The 17,132-nt window shown below is 49.3% G+C and overlaps 1 protein-coding gene across 2 annotated transcripts in view; it reads right to left on the reverse strand.

Moving 5' to 3' along the window:
- MXI1 (MAX interactor 1, dimerization protein) overlaps window positions 1–13,057 on the reverse strand; it is an 83,905-nt gene extending 70,848 nt beyond the window's left edge. The window contains exon 1 of one of the 2 annotated variants that reach the window (XM_059900773.1): window positions 12,604–13,057. In XM_059900773.1, coding sequence (XP_059756756.1) covers window positions 12,604–12,865 — 262 coding nt within the window. In that variant the 5' untranslated portion in view covers window positions 12,866–13,057. Of the gene's footprint in view, window positions 1–10,370; window positions 10,521–12,603 lie in introns of those variants that run through there. The other variant, XM_059900775.1, reaches the window with a different exon arrangement.
- Window positions 13,058–17,132: the final 4,075 nt, after the last annotated feature.

Raw genomic sequence — 17,132 nt, forward strand, 5'->3', positions numbered from 1 at the left:
GGTATGGTAACTTACCAAGGTCACACAGTTATCTATTAAACTGATGGAGCAAGGGTTAGGACTCAGTCTTACAGACTCTCATCCTGTGCTCTTTACCCATCTCCATAATTCTTTTTCTAGTTGATTTGTGGTTTTAAAAATAAATAGGTAAATATGGGGTTTCCCTGGTGGCGCAGTGGTTAAGAATCCGCCTGCCAATGCAGGGAACACGGGTTCGATCCCTGGCCCGGGAAGATCCCACATGCCGTGGAGCAACTAAGTCCATGTGCCACAACTACTGAAGCCCGCGCGCCTAGAGCCCATGCTCTGCAACAAGAGAAGCCACGACAATGAGAATCCTGCACACTGCAACAAAGAGTATCCCCCACTAGCCGCAACTAGGGAAAGCCCGCGCACAGCAACGAAGACCCAACACAGCCAAAAAACAAAAACAAACAAATAAATAAAGTTATAAAAAATAAAATAAAATAAATAAAAAATAGATAAATAAAGTGGAATACATTTTCTGGTCTTTTAAATTTATGGAGACCCTCTCCTTTAAATATCTAGATCAAGTTACATTCCAAAGGGATCCAAAGCGTTTCCTGTTTCATCTTCTGTTCAAGGTTCATTCTTCCCTAAGGAAAGGGAAGAATCAACTCCTCTGCTGGTGATGACCACAAGCCATGGGCCCAACCTCGCTACATCACTTTAATTAAAAGACCAGCACAGGTAAATGATCTTTGTTGTATGGAAGTAGCTTCCTTCATTAGGAATGCCTCCCGAATACTTTTTTTCAAATGACATTTCATCATGTGTTGCTGTAGCCATGTATTATTCTCCTTTAATTTGTGGTTATAATCATTTATACTGATAGATTTTGTGACTTTCAGCCATCTCTGGCATATATCCTGGTCAGCCATTGTATGTTGTTCTTTAAAACTGCTCATTCCATGGGTTAATATTTTGTTTAGAATGTTTGCATCTCTATTCAAAAGCAAGAATGTACTGTAATTTTTTGTTGCACTTATCAGGTTTTGGATGCAATGACCTATTCTTTCAAAGTTAAATGCAACTTGATTTTAAAGCCTTAAAAAAATATATTACCAGAGGCCTTCCCCTGCTGCTAAGAGGATGCCCCACATTCTTGACACAGCCCTGGGTAACCCTCCCTCCCCTGCCAGGAGCCTGCCTACAGTTGCCCTGCCTCACCACCCCTTGGCATCACCACTCCCTTCCAAGCGGCAGAAACTTGTGGAGGTCACTCTTAGGGCCAGCCAGGCCCTGGACACTAAATCACACACCCGGCCCTGCTGCCTCGTGGCTGAGTTCTCAGCTTCAGGTGCACTATTTAGAATAAAACACCAGGCCTTTGCCTGGCCAAAGATGTCTGTGATCTCACCTTCACTTCTATTTCCGGCATTCTGATTCTAGGATTCTGGGATTCTCCAGAGATCCTAGAACATACGCCTCCACTTGCCTACTAGCTGCTACATAATGAGAGCCAACAATGTGCATGGTGCCACTTGTATAGTCAGTTCATTTAATCCTCTACACACCTCTGAGATTCCTGTTTCCCAGATGAAGCCCCAAAAGGTTAAGTGATTTGCCCAAGGTCACATAGGTAGCAAACGGATTCAAACCTAGATTTCCCAACTCTTAGACCCCACAGCATACGTCAGGGTATGTTCCGTCAGACAAGGTCAGACAAAATTGGTTAGGGCAATGGTCTCACCCAGGTGTAATACCATCCGCCTAGAAGGCTTCAGAAATGTGTAGGAGTGTCTTTCTTGAGTGTCACCATGACTGGGGAGTTCTACTGGCATTTAGTGAGTACGAACCAAGGATTTTAAATCCTGCTCAAGAAGAACCATCTCATCAATAGCTCCCTTGTTGATAAACACTAGGTCAGAAGGTTAAAGGCAGAGAACTCATCATTTGTTCAACGAATCTTTCTTAATCCTCAATTACATGCTGGGCACTAACCTAGATGCTAAAGAGAACAATGAACAAAACTGCTTGTGGGGCTTCCCTGGCGGCGCAGTGGTTGAGAATCTGCCTGCCAGTGCAGGGGACACGGGTTCGAGCCCTGGTCTGGGAAGAGCCCACATGCCGCGGAGCAACTAGGCCTGTGAGCCACAACTACTGAGCCTGTGCGTCTGGAACCTGTGCTCCGCAACAAGAGAGGCCGCGATAGTGAGAGGCCCGCGCACCGCAATGAAGAGTGGCCCCCGCTCACCCAACTAGAGAAAGCCCTCGCACAGAAACGAAGACCCAACACAGCTAAAAATAAATAAATAAATAAATAAATTTATTAAAACAAAAAACAAAAACCAAAAACTGCTTGTGGTCTTTGTCCTCAAGGTGCTTGTATTCTAGCCTGATAGACAGATGATAAGCAAGTAAAATCATTGTAAACTGTGATAAGTAGGATAAGGGATAAATAATAAATGAGATGGGGGGGTAGCTTTAGGTGGGTAGAGGGATTAGGGCAATCACAAGGGCTGTCTAGGCCAGCTTCTCAAGCTTTAATGAGCACACAGATCACCTGGGAATCATGCTAAAATGGAGATTTGGATTCAGCAGCTCTGGGGTGGGACCTGGGAGTCCCATTTCTGACAAGGTCCCAGGAGACACCAGGGCTACCCATCTTCAGACCACACTCACGTTAAACAGTAAGGGTGACGGCCATGCAGGGAAGATGGATTTTATTCTAAGTGAGATAGGAAGGAAACTATTGAAGGGCTTTAACCAAATAAATGACATGAACCCAGTTATATCTAAGATCACTCTTGTTTCCTAGATCTCGATGGAGGAGAGGAAGAGGTTGGACCTACGCCGTTTGACCGGAACCAGCTGGCCCACACTGGCAAGGTGGCAGCCAGGGCCTAAAGCTCAACTGTGCAGCTCACACTTGCCAAGCACGGGCCAGACCAGTTGCCCTACAAGCTCAAGTGCCTTCTGGAAACCTAGTAGAGCCTGACAGGGTGTGGATTCACACCCTTGACATTGTAGCACCCAGAGTGTCAGGAGCCCTACTGGTTGGGTGAGTTCCCCAGGGGGTGCTGGGCAAGGTGGTACTGCAAGAGCAAGTGGCAACACCCTAGACCATTGCCTTCCAGAAAAAAGGGCCCTATCTGGCTTCAGTGTCAATGCCTAAAGAGTCCCGGAAGGTTTTGGCTGCCCTCTCTCTGCCCTAGGATGAGTGGGAAGTAAAGGAAGTCGCTCCAGGGAGGCATTCCCAAGGGGACCCTCAGCCTGAACCTCAAACATTCCAGATTCCATTTCTTGCCTCTTGCTCTCTGACACTTCTCTCAGAGTTCTGAAGTCTCCTAGGAAGAAAGAAAAACCTGGTTTTGAGTCTCAGCTCCACTCTTTGTTAGCAGGTGGCCTTGGGAAAGTTAGTTAGCCTTGCTAAGGCTAAGGCTTTCCTCATCTATAAAATGAGGATAATGATAGCACCCTCGTGTTGGATGATTGTTAGGATTTAATATAAAGCACTTAGCATTGTGCTGGCACGTAGTAACTGCTCAGCAAAAGGGCACCATTATCACTATTTCTTTGGAAAACAGAGACAACATTGTATTTGTCAGCAGCCTCCTTGGGGACAGGCTATCAGACTCGCAGGAGACAGGCAAGTATTATTTACTGTTCTCTATTTCTCTGTCACTTGCACTGGAATATAGAACTAGAACTGGAGACCACACATACTGCACTTTGGAAGCAACAAGCACAGTGCTTGGCTCCTCACAGGTGTTAGAAATTTTACAGCTGGTGGAAAAAAGGAAAGAAAGTTGCATGCAAGGTACTCAGAGTCTTGGGAGTCAAGAAATATGGTAGAGATGGTCAGGTGTAGTGGAGGTAAGAGGGAGATAACACAGGGACATCATAATGAAGTTCTGGGCCCCTGTAGAAATAAAAACAAAGGCCACATGCGCTTACACTCGCCACCCATGGCCAAAAAGAGAGCAGCCCTGGGCACGCCCTCCATTTTAATACAACAGTATTAAAACAGTCCCGAATCATCTTTATTCAAGTATCCTTGCTAATGGCAATAAAGACACAGGGTAAAATATCTCTAATAGCAGGTAATCCAAATCCCCTTTTATTAGCTTTAAACTTCCCAATCTTTCTCTCCCTCAGGGCACTGTGTTTATCTTTCTAATTTTGCTGTGTTTAAATTTCCTTAGCAGACACTGGAGTTGGATATTAGAGGTATGAGGCCAAGGGCATGTTGTATGGGAGAGCAGGCTTGGTAGGAGCACTGCTATGGACAATCCTCCAAGTGCAGAGTGCCCTAGTCTGTAAAGAACTAGGAGTGGAATGTGCTTATTTACAAGGTTGCTTACACAGTACTTGATTTCCTAAGCTCAGGCAGCTTAAAAAAAAAAAAAAAAAAAGAGTCAGATCTGTAAATATTACAAGGATAAACACAAAACACAAAGGATTTTAAACACCAGGCTGGGGGGTGGCAGGGTGCATGCAGGGAGGGGAGGGACTATTCCTTTTTTTGGAAGCCCGGCATAAATTTTTGTTCTATCTGTAATGATGGCTAGAACCAAAGACACAAAGCCCAAGTCAGATGCAGTCCCACACTGTTGGGGTTTACTTTAAGACAACTGAATTTCTAAAATCTGGCACTGCAATAGAGTATAACTCCATGATGGCAGGAAACTGTACTTCCAGGTCCTAGCACAGAGCCTGACATAAAGCAGTGTGTACCCCTTAAGTACCAGTTTGATGGATGGATGAATGAACAAACTCACAGAACACATTTAGGGAGAATTCCTGGCATGCAATATAATTCCACATTTTATAAAATTATTTGCCACAGGGGCCTTTTAAAGAAAGGTTCTCTAACCTAAATTTTTAAAAAAGAGATCCTATTTACATATATTTCCTGGAGATGTATTGCTCAAAACAAGGGTCACCTGAACTTTCAAAATATTTCACAAGCAAGGGGCCCTGTACAGCATTCTGCCAAGATGAGGAAGCAAAGAAGGAACCTCCAGCTGCGGAGGATAGTGGCAAACGCCCATTCGTTTTGGCCGGAGAGATCAAGTCAGCTGCTGACAGCTTTAAGACCTCCAGCCAGGCCACTCAGGGACAACAGTATCGAGAAAATTACTTCCCTTTAGTTTAGCAGAAGAGCCAGAGAGCAGGTGTCTCTCCCTGCGGAATTGAAGCTTCTCTCCAGTGTCAGCCAGAGCTCCACCCTCCACCCCCAGAAGGAGGCCCCTCCAGGAAGACTTGAATTCCTCCTCCTCAGTTAAGGCTGGGTAGCCATCCTGTCACTGTCATCGCCTTCCGGCTCCACCCACTCCCCCCACCCTAAATGTAAAAGGAAATATTTCTTCTAAATGGTGAATTCAAATTAGCTCAATTTTGAGAGACTATTGAGAATGTTGCAATGACCTTTGCAATAACCGGACACACCCTGGGATCAGTAAACCAGGGTTGAGAATTGCTGACTTTATGAGCACCTGACTTATAAAACAAAAGCCCGGTTTGGGGCTCTGCCTGGGACCCATTCTCACGTCAGGCGGGAGGGAACACAGCCCAGAAGGACCTGGTTCTGCCTCTCCTGTGTCATCTTGGGTAAGCCACTGGCCCTCTCTGGGCCTCGGCCTCCCTGTCTGTATAGTGAGGATGATGGCTGCTCTGTGACCTCTGGGGCTCCTTCTGGCCCTGATGCTCCATCTTACCACCTGCCTCCTTTAAAAGCAAAACCCAAAAGGGAGTGGAAGGCGGAATGGGAAAGGGCAGAGAACTGGTTCAGAAGGCCAGGCTACCATAAACCTTCCCCCGTTTCTTCCTGCTGAAAATGCCTTTATTCATTCTGCAGGAAGATTCCCATTTTTTGCTGGGTTATTGATTTTTATACTTCTTTTTCTTTCTCTCTCTTTTTTTAACTCAAAAGCCACAAAACCACAAGTCACCTCCCCAAAACGGGTCATTTGGAAGCCAGTGCTATCGGGGGTTAGGTGTGTCAGGCCTGGCATACTGGTGGTATCTAAGTGAAGACCAGGCCAGGGCAACCATGGGCTTCTCCTCCAGAAACCCAGTTTAAATCAATATTTATCCAACTGTATTTATAGAAAGTGGTGGTGGTAGGGAAGAGGGGGTGGGGTAGGGAGGCAGGGGCATCTAAAACAGAACAAGCCACAATGACTGATGCAAATCTTTGTGGCCAATTCATTTCTGCAGGGCCAGGCTTTTTTTTAAAAGGCAAAAGACCCAGCTTTTGGTGAACCTGCTGTTGGCCCTAGTACCATAGCAACAGCCCCAAGTCCTCTAATATGTCCAGAGGACAGACTTGGGAAAGGCAGTAGGAGGGGGGTAGTGTTTCCTAGGAGCCTAAACTTGAGTTAGGGCCAGCAGAGTTGAACAACTCTGAAAAACAAAAACAATCTCTCTGGTTGGCTCTTCTGTCTCCAGCTTCACTTCTAAACCTTTTCTAAGCAGAGCGTGTGCAGGAAGACCCTGGACAATCAACAGGGTGTTACAAACAGCCGCTCTGCTTCAGATTATTGGGCGACCTTGAGCCAGTCATTTCACCTCTCTGGACTTCATTCCTTGGCTGGAAAATGCATACACTACACGTATATATGGTTAAAACTGTAGGCTCAGTCGAATCAGAGGCCTAGGTTCAAAACTCAGCTCTGCCATTATTAACCCCGTGACCTTTGGGCAAGTTACTCAGCTCCCTGTTCCTTGGTTACCCCCTCTGTAAAATGGGGGTAATAGAAGTGCATATGCCGTGGGGTTGTTGTGAAGATTGGAGGAGATAACGCATGTTTAGCCCCATTCTTTACCAAGTATAGTCAGCGCTCGATAAATAGTTGCCAGTGTTGACATTATACAATGCAATTAGTTGCTGCTGCCACCGCATGCTGGCACCCTCTTCATTTCCTTCCGTTCTACCCCCAGGCTTCTGCCAGCCATCCTCAGATGAAAACCCCCATTTCTAGGTGCATCAGTGGGAGAGTGTTTTGGTCAGAGAGGGCAGGTAGGTGAGCAGCTGTTGTTTTGCCTTGGATCTGATAGAGCTTCCCCCCACCCCCACCACATCCCAAACCAGAAATGGCTCAATTCAGCTTCTCTAACTTCCCATGGTCCGGATGCTTTTCCTGGGTCCCCTCCACAGGTTACCCAGTCCCTGGGAGCTCTGGGACTCTGAAAGCCACAACAGTATCCTCAAAAGTCTATTTCTGGCATTCACCTATGGGCAGAGATAATATTTAAAACTGGAAAAAAAGTTGAATCTGAGGAACATAATTTAGGATGCAGAGGAAACAGAAGCCTGATTTAATAATGCTCTTTACATAACTCCACCAAAAACAAGTACATCACTCCACTCCCATCATAAATCAACCCATGGAGTTTTCAGAAAAAAAAGCAATTGCACATAGTACATGCTCAATACATATTTGTGGAATGAATGAATGAATGAATCGTAAGATGCCTTCTGTACAGAAATGTGACCTAGGTGAACATTAGTTGCCACCAAAGCCCTCAATTTTAGCATAAGTTGCACTGGTTTCCTGCTCTCTAAACCAATAACTGATCCGTCTGTAGGGTCACAGCTGATGTAGTTTCAGCTCTCTAGGCCTGACCTACCATCTCCTTATAAGCCCTGGTCTTTACAGCCCAAGGGCATTCTGCATTGATAATGGGAGACATCCTCCCTTCTTGGAAGAGATCAGTATTTCTAATTCTTCTCCAAGTCTTCAGAAAGTCTGTCATGTGTCCCCTGGCCTTCAAACCTGATCACTGTGCCATAGCCAGTAAATGACAAATCCAACCAATCAAAGGCTGTATACTGTCTACCGTATGCCCAGTGTTATGCAATGGTGACATATACTGAAATACTGTAAGTGATCTTTTCCCTTAAGATGCTAATCTTCTCCCTGTGAGGATAAAGCTAATGCACAGCAAGCAAGTAGAGAATTGCTGATTATCAAGGCTCAAAGAAGTGACTATTTATTGAGCACCTACTATATTCCAGGTACTTTAAAAGGAGCACCTCAGTTAGTTGTTCAGCAATGGCAGGAGGCCGATGCTATTGTTATCCTTGTTTTACAAAAAAGAAATGAAACCTCAGAAAGGTTAGGTAACTTGTGCCCAAGGTCACACAGCCAGTAAGCAGTGAAGGGGGAATTTGGGCCCTGCTCTGGGTGACTGTAAAGCTTTTGTTCTCTCAACAACCCTGACTTAAGGAATATCCAGGGGAGGTTTCCTGGAGGAGGTGGGAACTGACCTAGGCCTTGAAGGGTAGGTAAGACACAGATAACCCCAGGGGAGTAAGAGAATGAGGGCATTTTAGACAGAGAGAAGAGTCTAAGTGAAGCACAGAGGCATGACTGTAAAGCCTGCTTGCTGGTGGACCTGCTGGACGGGAGCAGAGATTAAGTCAGGAAGGCAGGGTAGGGCCAAATGACACCACACAGCAGCAGCTTACTCTATCAGAGGGAAGAGGCTGCTCTTGGGCCTGTCCATGCCCTTAGGAAAGCACCTCACCCTCAAACCCAGGTAATACACTCCAGAGAACCACCCATGGCTTCTACTCCCATTTAATCATTCTTTTCTATCTTAAGCATTGCCCCAAAGCCACCTTCCCTACAGACTGGGAAGCCCATTTCTGTCCTGTAGACCTTACCGGTTATAGTAACTTCCACTTGCCTGCTGAACAACTTTTATGCACAGAACACCCTTTTGTGAATTTCTTTCTTATTCCCTTTCATTTTTAACCTTTTCTAAAACAGGAAGTACATATTTTTTCCACTAATCAGTCAGTCCTAAATTGCTATCCCTCCACTGGACCCCAAATGGATATGGGTGATATATCAGAGGTTATTTATGTATAATTTCTGAATTTGTGATAACAGGGTCACAGTATCCATGATTAATATTTCTGGAGGCCTATAATTTGAGATTCTCAGGGATTCACATCAGTTGGAACTTTGGGAGAATGTACCAGCATATCCTAAGCAATCCTTGCCTTGCACAGAGCAGTCAATACTGAGTGACTTAATTTGAACACCCCAAGAAAACTCATTATATATACTGAGAATAATTCAGTACTGTGTACACTCAGCTCTGCTAGTACGGAAACCTCAAAGAAGCCATGAAAAGCAGTTCTGGTGACAACGGAAAATAAGGCAAGCTCCTGCCAAGTAAATACTTTGCAATCGGTAAAAGCGGAACGTGTAAACTCGTGACCAGGGCCTATCGGTGCGTTTCGAGGATGTCTCACAGAACCCGAAATGGAGAATTGAGGCTCAACACCCGGGTGAAGAGCGTCCCTTTAAGAAGGGATTGTACCAGCTGGCCACACTAGAGCTCCCCGTGATTTTCTGGCTTGCCTCCTGGCTCCACCCCCCAGTCTCTGGCCTCAGCAACTCGTGACGTCAGAGGAAGCTGAAGCTGCCGATTGGCTGAGGGACGCTGCTAGGTCAAGTCCAGTCAGAGGAAAGAAGTTTGTCTCCATGTGGAAACCATGTGTCTCTAGCTGGGAGGGGGAAGAGGAGGAGGCGGAGAAACTGAGATCAAGTGATTACAGGAGAACTGGCTGAAATGAAAGCGGGGAGGTTGTGCACCTGAGCCGGCCAGTAATGCCCTTTGCAGTAGTGACCTAAGAAAACAAGCAAACAAACAAAAAGACCTTGCCCAACTAACAAAACTTGAGCCCCCCCAATCATAAAAATAATTAAAAAGCTAGGGTCCTTGCTTCCTTCCAAAAACCAGGGACCTGAGAAACGCTGGAATCCTATCGGAACGCCTAGATTCCCCTCCCTCCCACCACGACCGAATGATGTAAGCGTTTCGGAAAGCGGGGCTCTGAAGCAAAACAAGTCCTGCGCGCGCGGAGGGACCCTCAGTGCCCGTATCCGACGCACGCACGACCCGCCCCCCGACTCGCGTTATTGCTGTGCACACGCGGACCGCCGTGACGCGCGGGCATTGTGTGCAGCGAGCAGAAAACAACGGCGAGCGCCGCCAGCGCGAAGAAGCACCCCCAATAAAATGAGGCAGATGTAGGGCCCGCTGTTTTCCGTACCAGGAGACCGAGACTGGGCGGGAGGTGGGGCGAGAGTGGGGAAAATAAAGTGGCCTCCGTGGGCCGCTCCAATTTTAAGGGGAGATAATAGAGGGCCCTGCGGATGGTCGCCCCATAGTTTGCTGGAGGTCACCCTCGCCTGCGTGAGCTGTTGGGGAGGGGGCGAGAGCCTAGAGCGGAGTTCCCGCTCTCGGGGAAATCTGGGGGCCGCTGGCATCACGTCATGCTGAGCCAAACAGCGGCTGCGAAAAGAGGCAAGAGAGCTAAAAATACTCCCGCGGGGAGCCGGCCGAAGGAGGGGGGCAGCGGGGCCGAGGGGCTGATTACGCACACGAAGTTGACTTCGATTGGGGCGCCCAGGTTCCCGAGCCCCTCTCGGGGTCTTGCAGCGCGGACGCCTCGGGAAAGGGACCAGGAGGAAGCCCCTTGGCTTCCACAGTCTCAGGAGCCTGGCTCCGCTGCCGCTGGCCCGCCCGGTGCGGGGCAGCCCGGCCCAGCGCGCCCGGCCCTCTGCTTACGTGACTGGTGGCCACGCCAGAGCCCCGGCACCGGTAAACAAGGAGGTGGCGGCGGCCGAGGCGGCCGGGGGAGCGAGGGTGGGGGCGGCGAGGTGGGGAGCAGAGGTCTCCGATTGTCTGCGAGTGCGAGGGGCGGAGGGCGAGGGATGCGGTGGAAGCTCCAGCAGCCTGTTTAGTACACCCTTCTGTAGAGGGGGGCGGAGGGGGCCAACCAGGTTTGCCACACACTGCCAAGGTGCCCTCTTTGGGTGCACCCCCGGCCAGAGCCGACGCCACGGGACAGACTCAGGGGAACAGGGCACCCGGGCGGGGGATAGCGTAAGAAATCACGCCCCTCCCCCCTCCAACAAAAGCGAACACACCAAACAAAACCACGTCTTCCCCCACCTCCCCACCAGCTCTGGCTTTTCAGAAACTACCCTACTGACGAATGCACACTGCCCCCCCCCCGCAAAACCCCGTGAATAATCGCAAACATTCAGCTACACGGCCGACGATGCGCCTTTCTCGCAACCCAGGCATTCTGAGAAAACAGGAGAGAAGAAAAGAACGCACTACCGACCACGCTACAAAAATCCTTGTTTTTGCCTTAAGCTACTGCACGATTTCGCTGCCATCACACGGTTACTTTAACCCCGAAGGCCTGGGGTGTCGGTCAGATAAGGTGTTTTTGTGTTTGAGGGTTGTTGTTGTGTTTGGGGGAGGGGGGAGTAGGTTGCAAGATCTGACACGTTGCAATCGGACCCTTTCTTTCTTTCTTTCTTTCTTCCTTTCTTTCTTTCTTTCTCTCTCTCTCTCTCTCCTCCTCTCTCTCTCTCATCTCATTGATCTTCCTACTTGTTCGGACAGATAAAACAGCCTGCTTTTCTCTACTCTGTCGGTCTATATTCCTCGGCCCCTTCCCCCTTCTCGCAGCTATTATTTGTGAGGACCTTGCTGGAAACGCCGCACACGCGTGCCCCCGTTAACGGTGCTGAGCGACTGCCTGGGGAGGATGGGGGGACCCAGTTGGCAGAGGCAAAAATGAAACAAACAAATACAAAAAGGAGGCCAGGCCGGGGTGGGGCTCCCAGCACCCCCCCCCCCAAAACATCGCTCTCCACCTGAATCTGGGGTGGGGGGGGGGGAACAGTAGAAATCCACGAGGAAGGCATTTGCCTTCCTCGCCCAGCGCGCTCACTCGGGAGCCGTATCCCGGAAAATAAAAAAACCAAACATAACAGCCTACACCTTCTTCCATAACTATTGTTTCCTGCGAGATCCCAAAGTTTCCTTCTGGCTGCGTCCCCCTCGCCAAGTTTCCCGGGCGCAGGACGGCGGGTCCGGGGCGAGCTGCTGGCGGTGCTTGGCTTTGCCGGCCTGTTTCTTTGGGGGGTGGGGGGGGGGCGGTGAGGAAACCACAGGGCACCAGAGGCGCAGGAGGACTGTATCCGTGGACGCGATGGCCTGAGCCCAGCCTTGCTGCGAGAGGAGAGGAAAAAGCAAAGTAGACAGGAGGGAGAAACAGAGCCGAGCCAGCCCGAGCCCACGCCGCGGAGGGCTGTTTGGTTGTTGGTGTTACCGTTGTCGTGTGTGTCTGTGTGTTTTCTTTCTGGAACCGCTGAGCTCTGCCTACAGTTTCCAACTTTCGGCTTCTAATCCCCACCCCACCCAGGAACGAGCGACAGAAAAACAACACTTGTCTGCCCGAGAAGACTCCGGAAAAAAAAAAAAGGAAGAAAGGCGACCTCGAAGAGATGAGCTCTCGGCTCAGTTGTCAGCAAACAACAACACTCCCCCGCTCCTCGGCCCAGCGGTCCTGCCAGCCTCTGGGAGACGGACAGACGGACGCACCGACAGGCCCCCCCCCCTTCCCCCCGCTCGTCTTTGTTACATCTTTAGCAGCTTTGTGCGTGCGTGTCCTTTCTCCGGTGTCATCGGCTTTACTGCCGAGGGCTGGATGTGTGTGTGTTGGGGGAGGGGGGTCAAGCAGGCGACAGGGGTCGCCCAAATGGGCGAGGAAGAAAGAGCCGGGCGCCGAGGAGGAGCCAGCGCCCCCAAACTTACTTTTGTTTTCTTTCTCGATCTGCTCCAGGTAGCTGGCGGCCTCGAGCAGAATCTGCACGTTCTGCAGAAAAGTGTTGATGTGCTTCTCCATCGAGTTCTCGCTGGTGTTGAAAATGTCCGAGAAGGGGCACCTGAGCTTGGCCCCCGCGAGCTCCTCTGGCTGGGCCGGGGGCTGGGGCGCGGTCACGGCCGGGGGCGCGGCGGGGGCCAGCCCCGCACCCTCGCAGCGCGCCTCCTTGCGCGGCCGTCCGCGTTTGCCCATGGAGGAACCGGGGTCCGCCGAGCTCGTCCTGTTTTGGGGCTGCGCGGCCCGGCCGAGCTCCGGGCCCCAGGGGAGAACCGGCTGGCTGGAGCGAAGAAGGCGCCGAGGCGAGGAGGCGACCTGACTTCCCGAGCCTCGCTGCGTGCAGTTGTGTGTCTGAGTGTGAGTGTGTGTCCGTCTCGCAGTGGGTCTGTGTGTATGGGAGATTGAATGAACCTACAGGACAGACGGAGGCGCTCTGGCGCCTGGGTCCTAGTGCGAGCCGGTCGCCATCGGACCGGTCAAAATAAAAGGTGGAGGCAAGCGAGGCAGGGACCGCCCCCTGCCCGTCCCCGCACACTTCTCCGACTCTCCCCAAATCTTACCACATTGTAGAGCGTAGGATTTAAACACGAATGGAAAAAAATACTCGAAGGCTCTGAGCGCACCGGCATAAAAACAAACTACTAAGCTATTTTTTTCTTCACATAAAAGTAATAGCAATGCCTGGCACATAGTAGGTTTCCAACAAATGGTAGCTGCTATGACTTAAAAAATAAAAGCCCAATCCAAAATATCGTCATATATGACCTCAAGTTCTCTTCCCCCAATGCATGCACACTCACTCACTCACTCACAGACGCATGGGCATCTGCCTTCACGGGGCCAAATGAAATCCCCAGGCCACCAAATCCCAGTTACAGATTTACTCACTCTTTCCTTCTCCCTTCGAATGCAAAGTTATTTTCCAGGAAGAGGGAGGAGGTGTAAGCATCTCTCCCCACACTCCTCTTCCCAGCCATAGTCCAGCTGTGCAAAGCTCACAGTAGGGTGCCTCCACACCTGGCTCTCTTTTATTTGACAGAAAGGCAGAAGTGGCAGCCCAGGAACCTCCCACCCCTACACCAGCTGAATTCCACCTTTTGGTTCTGAAGACCCCTGCCCCAGTTGACATTGTTTCAGTGCTACTGCAGACCCAGTGAGAGTCTGCAGGAACCGTGGATGGTCTCCAGGCCCGGGAAGGATGGTGGGAGTCAGGGCCCTTTGGGAGTGCCATAGAGAAGGATTCAAGTCCCAGTTCTGCTGCATACAGACTGCATGTGTGCCTGGGCGAGTCCTATAACTGCCCTTGGCCTCAGTTTCCCCATCCACGAAACCTCTGATAAGATTCGTGTGCTGATTAAATTATATCTGCACTTAGTACACTGCCTGGCCCATAGTAAGATCTTTTGCTTCCAGTATAGACCCAGACAAGAGCCTGAGTCCCCTACCTGCAGCTAAGGGGGGAAATAAGTTGCAGGAAACAAGACTCTTCTGCACTTTGTTGGAAAACATATCTGCAATAAGCCCACCTAAATATTGTCAACTTGCGAGGTCACCTGGAGTTTTCCTCCAGGGAAACCGTTTACCTAGAAGACACAGTGAACGCTGGCCCCTGGAGCTGTGCAACCCAGCCACCCTGCTTAGAGTCAGCTTCACACACATTTGTCAGGAAGACTTTTCCTGGAAATGGAAACTTTTTGAAAAAATGAAAGTACATTTCTTTGTAAAAACACTCACTATGTAAAACAGAATACACACACCCTCACCAAAGCCTTGTGTATTTGTAGTCTATAATAACCTGCTGCTGATATGACAGGAACAATCAGTATTTGGCATTTTAAAGCCAATAGATTCACATTTGGGATCATAATATAATCATACTACACATACTCTGCTCATTTTCCGTCTTGATTGATCTCTGCATCCTTTGGCTAGGGTAGAGGAGAAGCTCCTAAAAGCTGTGAGGTAAATTACTTCCATCATCAGAACAATTACTTACTATTTGTTCTATTGGAACCACAATCTGAGTTACTCATGCTTAAAAGTCTATAAACGTCTAAGGACTTTAGGAAGTACAAACAAGTTTCAAACAAGTTTTTTCCAATGCCATTTTGCAAAAACTGCTCTCCCTTGCCCTAGATGAAAGATGATAGTGAGATGACGAACCACCTAAGCCCGGAGAAAACCTTGGTCTCTCTTTAATTCCCCAGTGGAGGCATGGGCCAAATGTGCACATATGCAGTACTCTGACCTGCATGTATGTATATACACACGCACCAAGATAGGCACACCCCACACATGAGTGCCAGGGTGGAGGTAGGGTGTTTTGTCATTATTAATTTATCCCTGTTTCATCTCTCATAGGTCTGCAAGCTTCAGAAAGACCAGTGGGAATCTTCAAGCTGGGCCACGGATCCGACCAAAGCCAAAACAAACAATGGCTTGAAGAAAATCTACAAAAAAGTGCTGATTTGCACTATTCCCACAGTCAGCCACAGCCCCCGCCATCATTCCCATGGAAAACACCACTGCTGGTGCCAAATCAAGTCTTCCCACCCCCCATCATAGGGGCATTGTTTTTTGTTATTATGTGACTTCTTAGTATCAGACAATGGCACCACAAGAGACACATTGGAAGCAGGAGAAATGCCTTTTTGTTTCACAAAGTCTATGCTATTGTGCCCCAGAGTGTCACATACAGTATAGTTGCATATATTCATTTTGGTAACGTGTCTGTGGAACGATGAATGTGCTAAAGCTCAAAGGTCCTTCCTTATTTTTTTCAGAGTCCACCAAGTGTTAAATCATGTTAGCATCCCTCCTCCCTCACCAACCCCCAATTAACAGATTTCTCTAATAAAGCTGGCCCCAACAGAAAGGGTGGTGTTTCAGAAGTTATATCCTGGGACAGGCATCCAGGATGCTGGGTTACAAGCGCAGCTCCATTCTTGATTACCTTTGCTTCCCAGGAGGAGCCATTCAAACCCTCTGCACCTCTTTCTCTGGGGCTTTGACTCCATAAATAAACAGGTCTCTTTGGAAACTTGCTGAGAATTTCTGCAGAGAACAGGTAGGGGATGAGAAGGCAACCAGCCTGATAAGAACATGTGAACTCTATGAAAGGAAAGCAGTGAATTTTTGCAGTGCCTGACCAGGCCAGCCATGATGCTCCCAAGGGCCCTAGATGTCTTGGGTGCCCACTCAGTCTGGTCTCGTTTTCTCAACCTTCTGTTTCTTTATTTGGCCTGTTTGCCTGTTTGGTAATATTTTTCCATCAGTCTTGTTTCCATATTAAAGCAAAATCACTCTTTCTTCTTTTTGCCCCTCCTTTCCCCCAGACTACACTACACTCTTACATCAAAGGAGTTGTTTTGCCTGTAATTATGTCTTCAGGTACACAAGCTGGTTAATTACTGAGGCTATGATATGAGTTGCCCCCAGACCTCCCCATCCTGCATTTATATGGGATGCCCTTCCCCTTCCTGGACCACTTTGGCTCTCCTGGGCTCCTTAGCCTTGCCCTTCCTCCTTACCTGTGCTCCCCTCACTAGCCCTTTCTGCCTAAGTCTACCCTCCAACATCTCGCTTTCCCTCGGACCTTGTCAGCACAACCCCGTCAGGTTCTCCTCCGGTCTTTGACCTGTGGTCTTTGCACTCAGGCTTGGTAAACACCATCAAGAGATCTTCTGTCCCCTGCATTGTCACTTGAGTCCTAATCCTCAGAGTTTTCCTAGCCAAATTTTTCCTGGGCATCTTTCCCTTCGGAAAGGCATTGTCCGATAATGATCTGAGGAGCTGGCTCGGGGCTCCTTCTCTCCTTGGGAGCCTTTATCTTGCCTTCATGTTTTAGAAGAAAGAAGTGGCTTCAAGGAAAGCCCAGGAGTTGGGGGTTAGGGACTGATGAGGCACAAGCAGAACGGCAGGAACTAGGAGAACTGTGGGACTCTGCCTGCTCCCACTGGCTCCCACTTAAAAGTGCTGACCAGGTCTCCTTCAACCGCTCCCCATGCCCCCACCCCCAACCTCACACTCACCAGCGGGTGTAGACATGGGCAGAGGATAAAGAGCCTCCGTCCTACATGGGAGCTCACCCGGACGTCACCTGCTCCTGGGCATTATCTCTGCTCTTCTGGACTCTGCCCTTCTCCTGGACCTCTGAGGTTGGCAGGCCCTTCCTGTCTCAGCCAGCTCCTGGGCTTCTCCTATACAACGCCCAGTACTTACAGGGTTCATTAGACTATGAGCTCATCGAGGGCAGGGAGCACACCTCTCTTCCCCAGCATCCCCAGCCCCTGGCACCTAGCATGGCACAAGCGTGACACAGAAGAGAGGCTTAGGCCAGGAGGGTCAAAGGGATCAATGACCTTCCCTTGCCTGGCCAGAACTTGGTGCTGGCCCTTCATGGCTTCCTTGCTCCAGCATGGCAAAAAGAGGCATTTGACACTGTCTGCAAAACTATTCCTGA

This window comes from Balaenoptera ricei, chromosome 16 (assembly GCF_028023285.1).
Source record: "Balaenoptera ricei isolate mBalRic1 chromosome 16, mBalRic1.hap2, whole genome shotgun sequence".
In the NCBI taxonomy this organism is placed as follows: domain Eukaryota; kingdom Metazoa; phylum Chordata; class Mammalia; order Artiodactyla; family Balaenopteridae; genus Balaenoptera; species Balaenoptera ricei.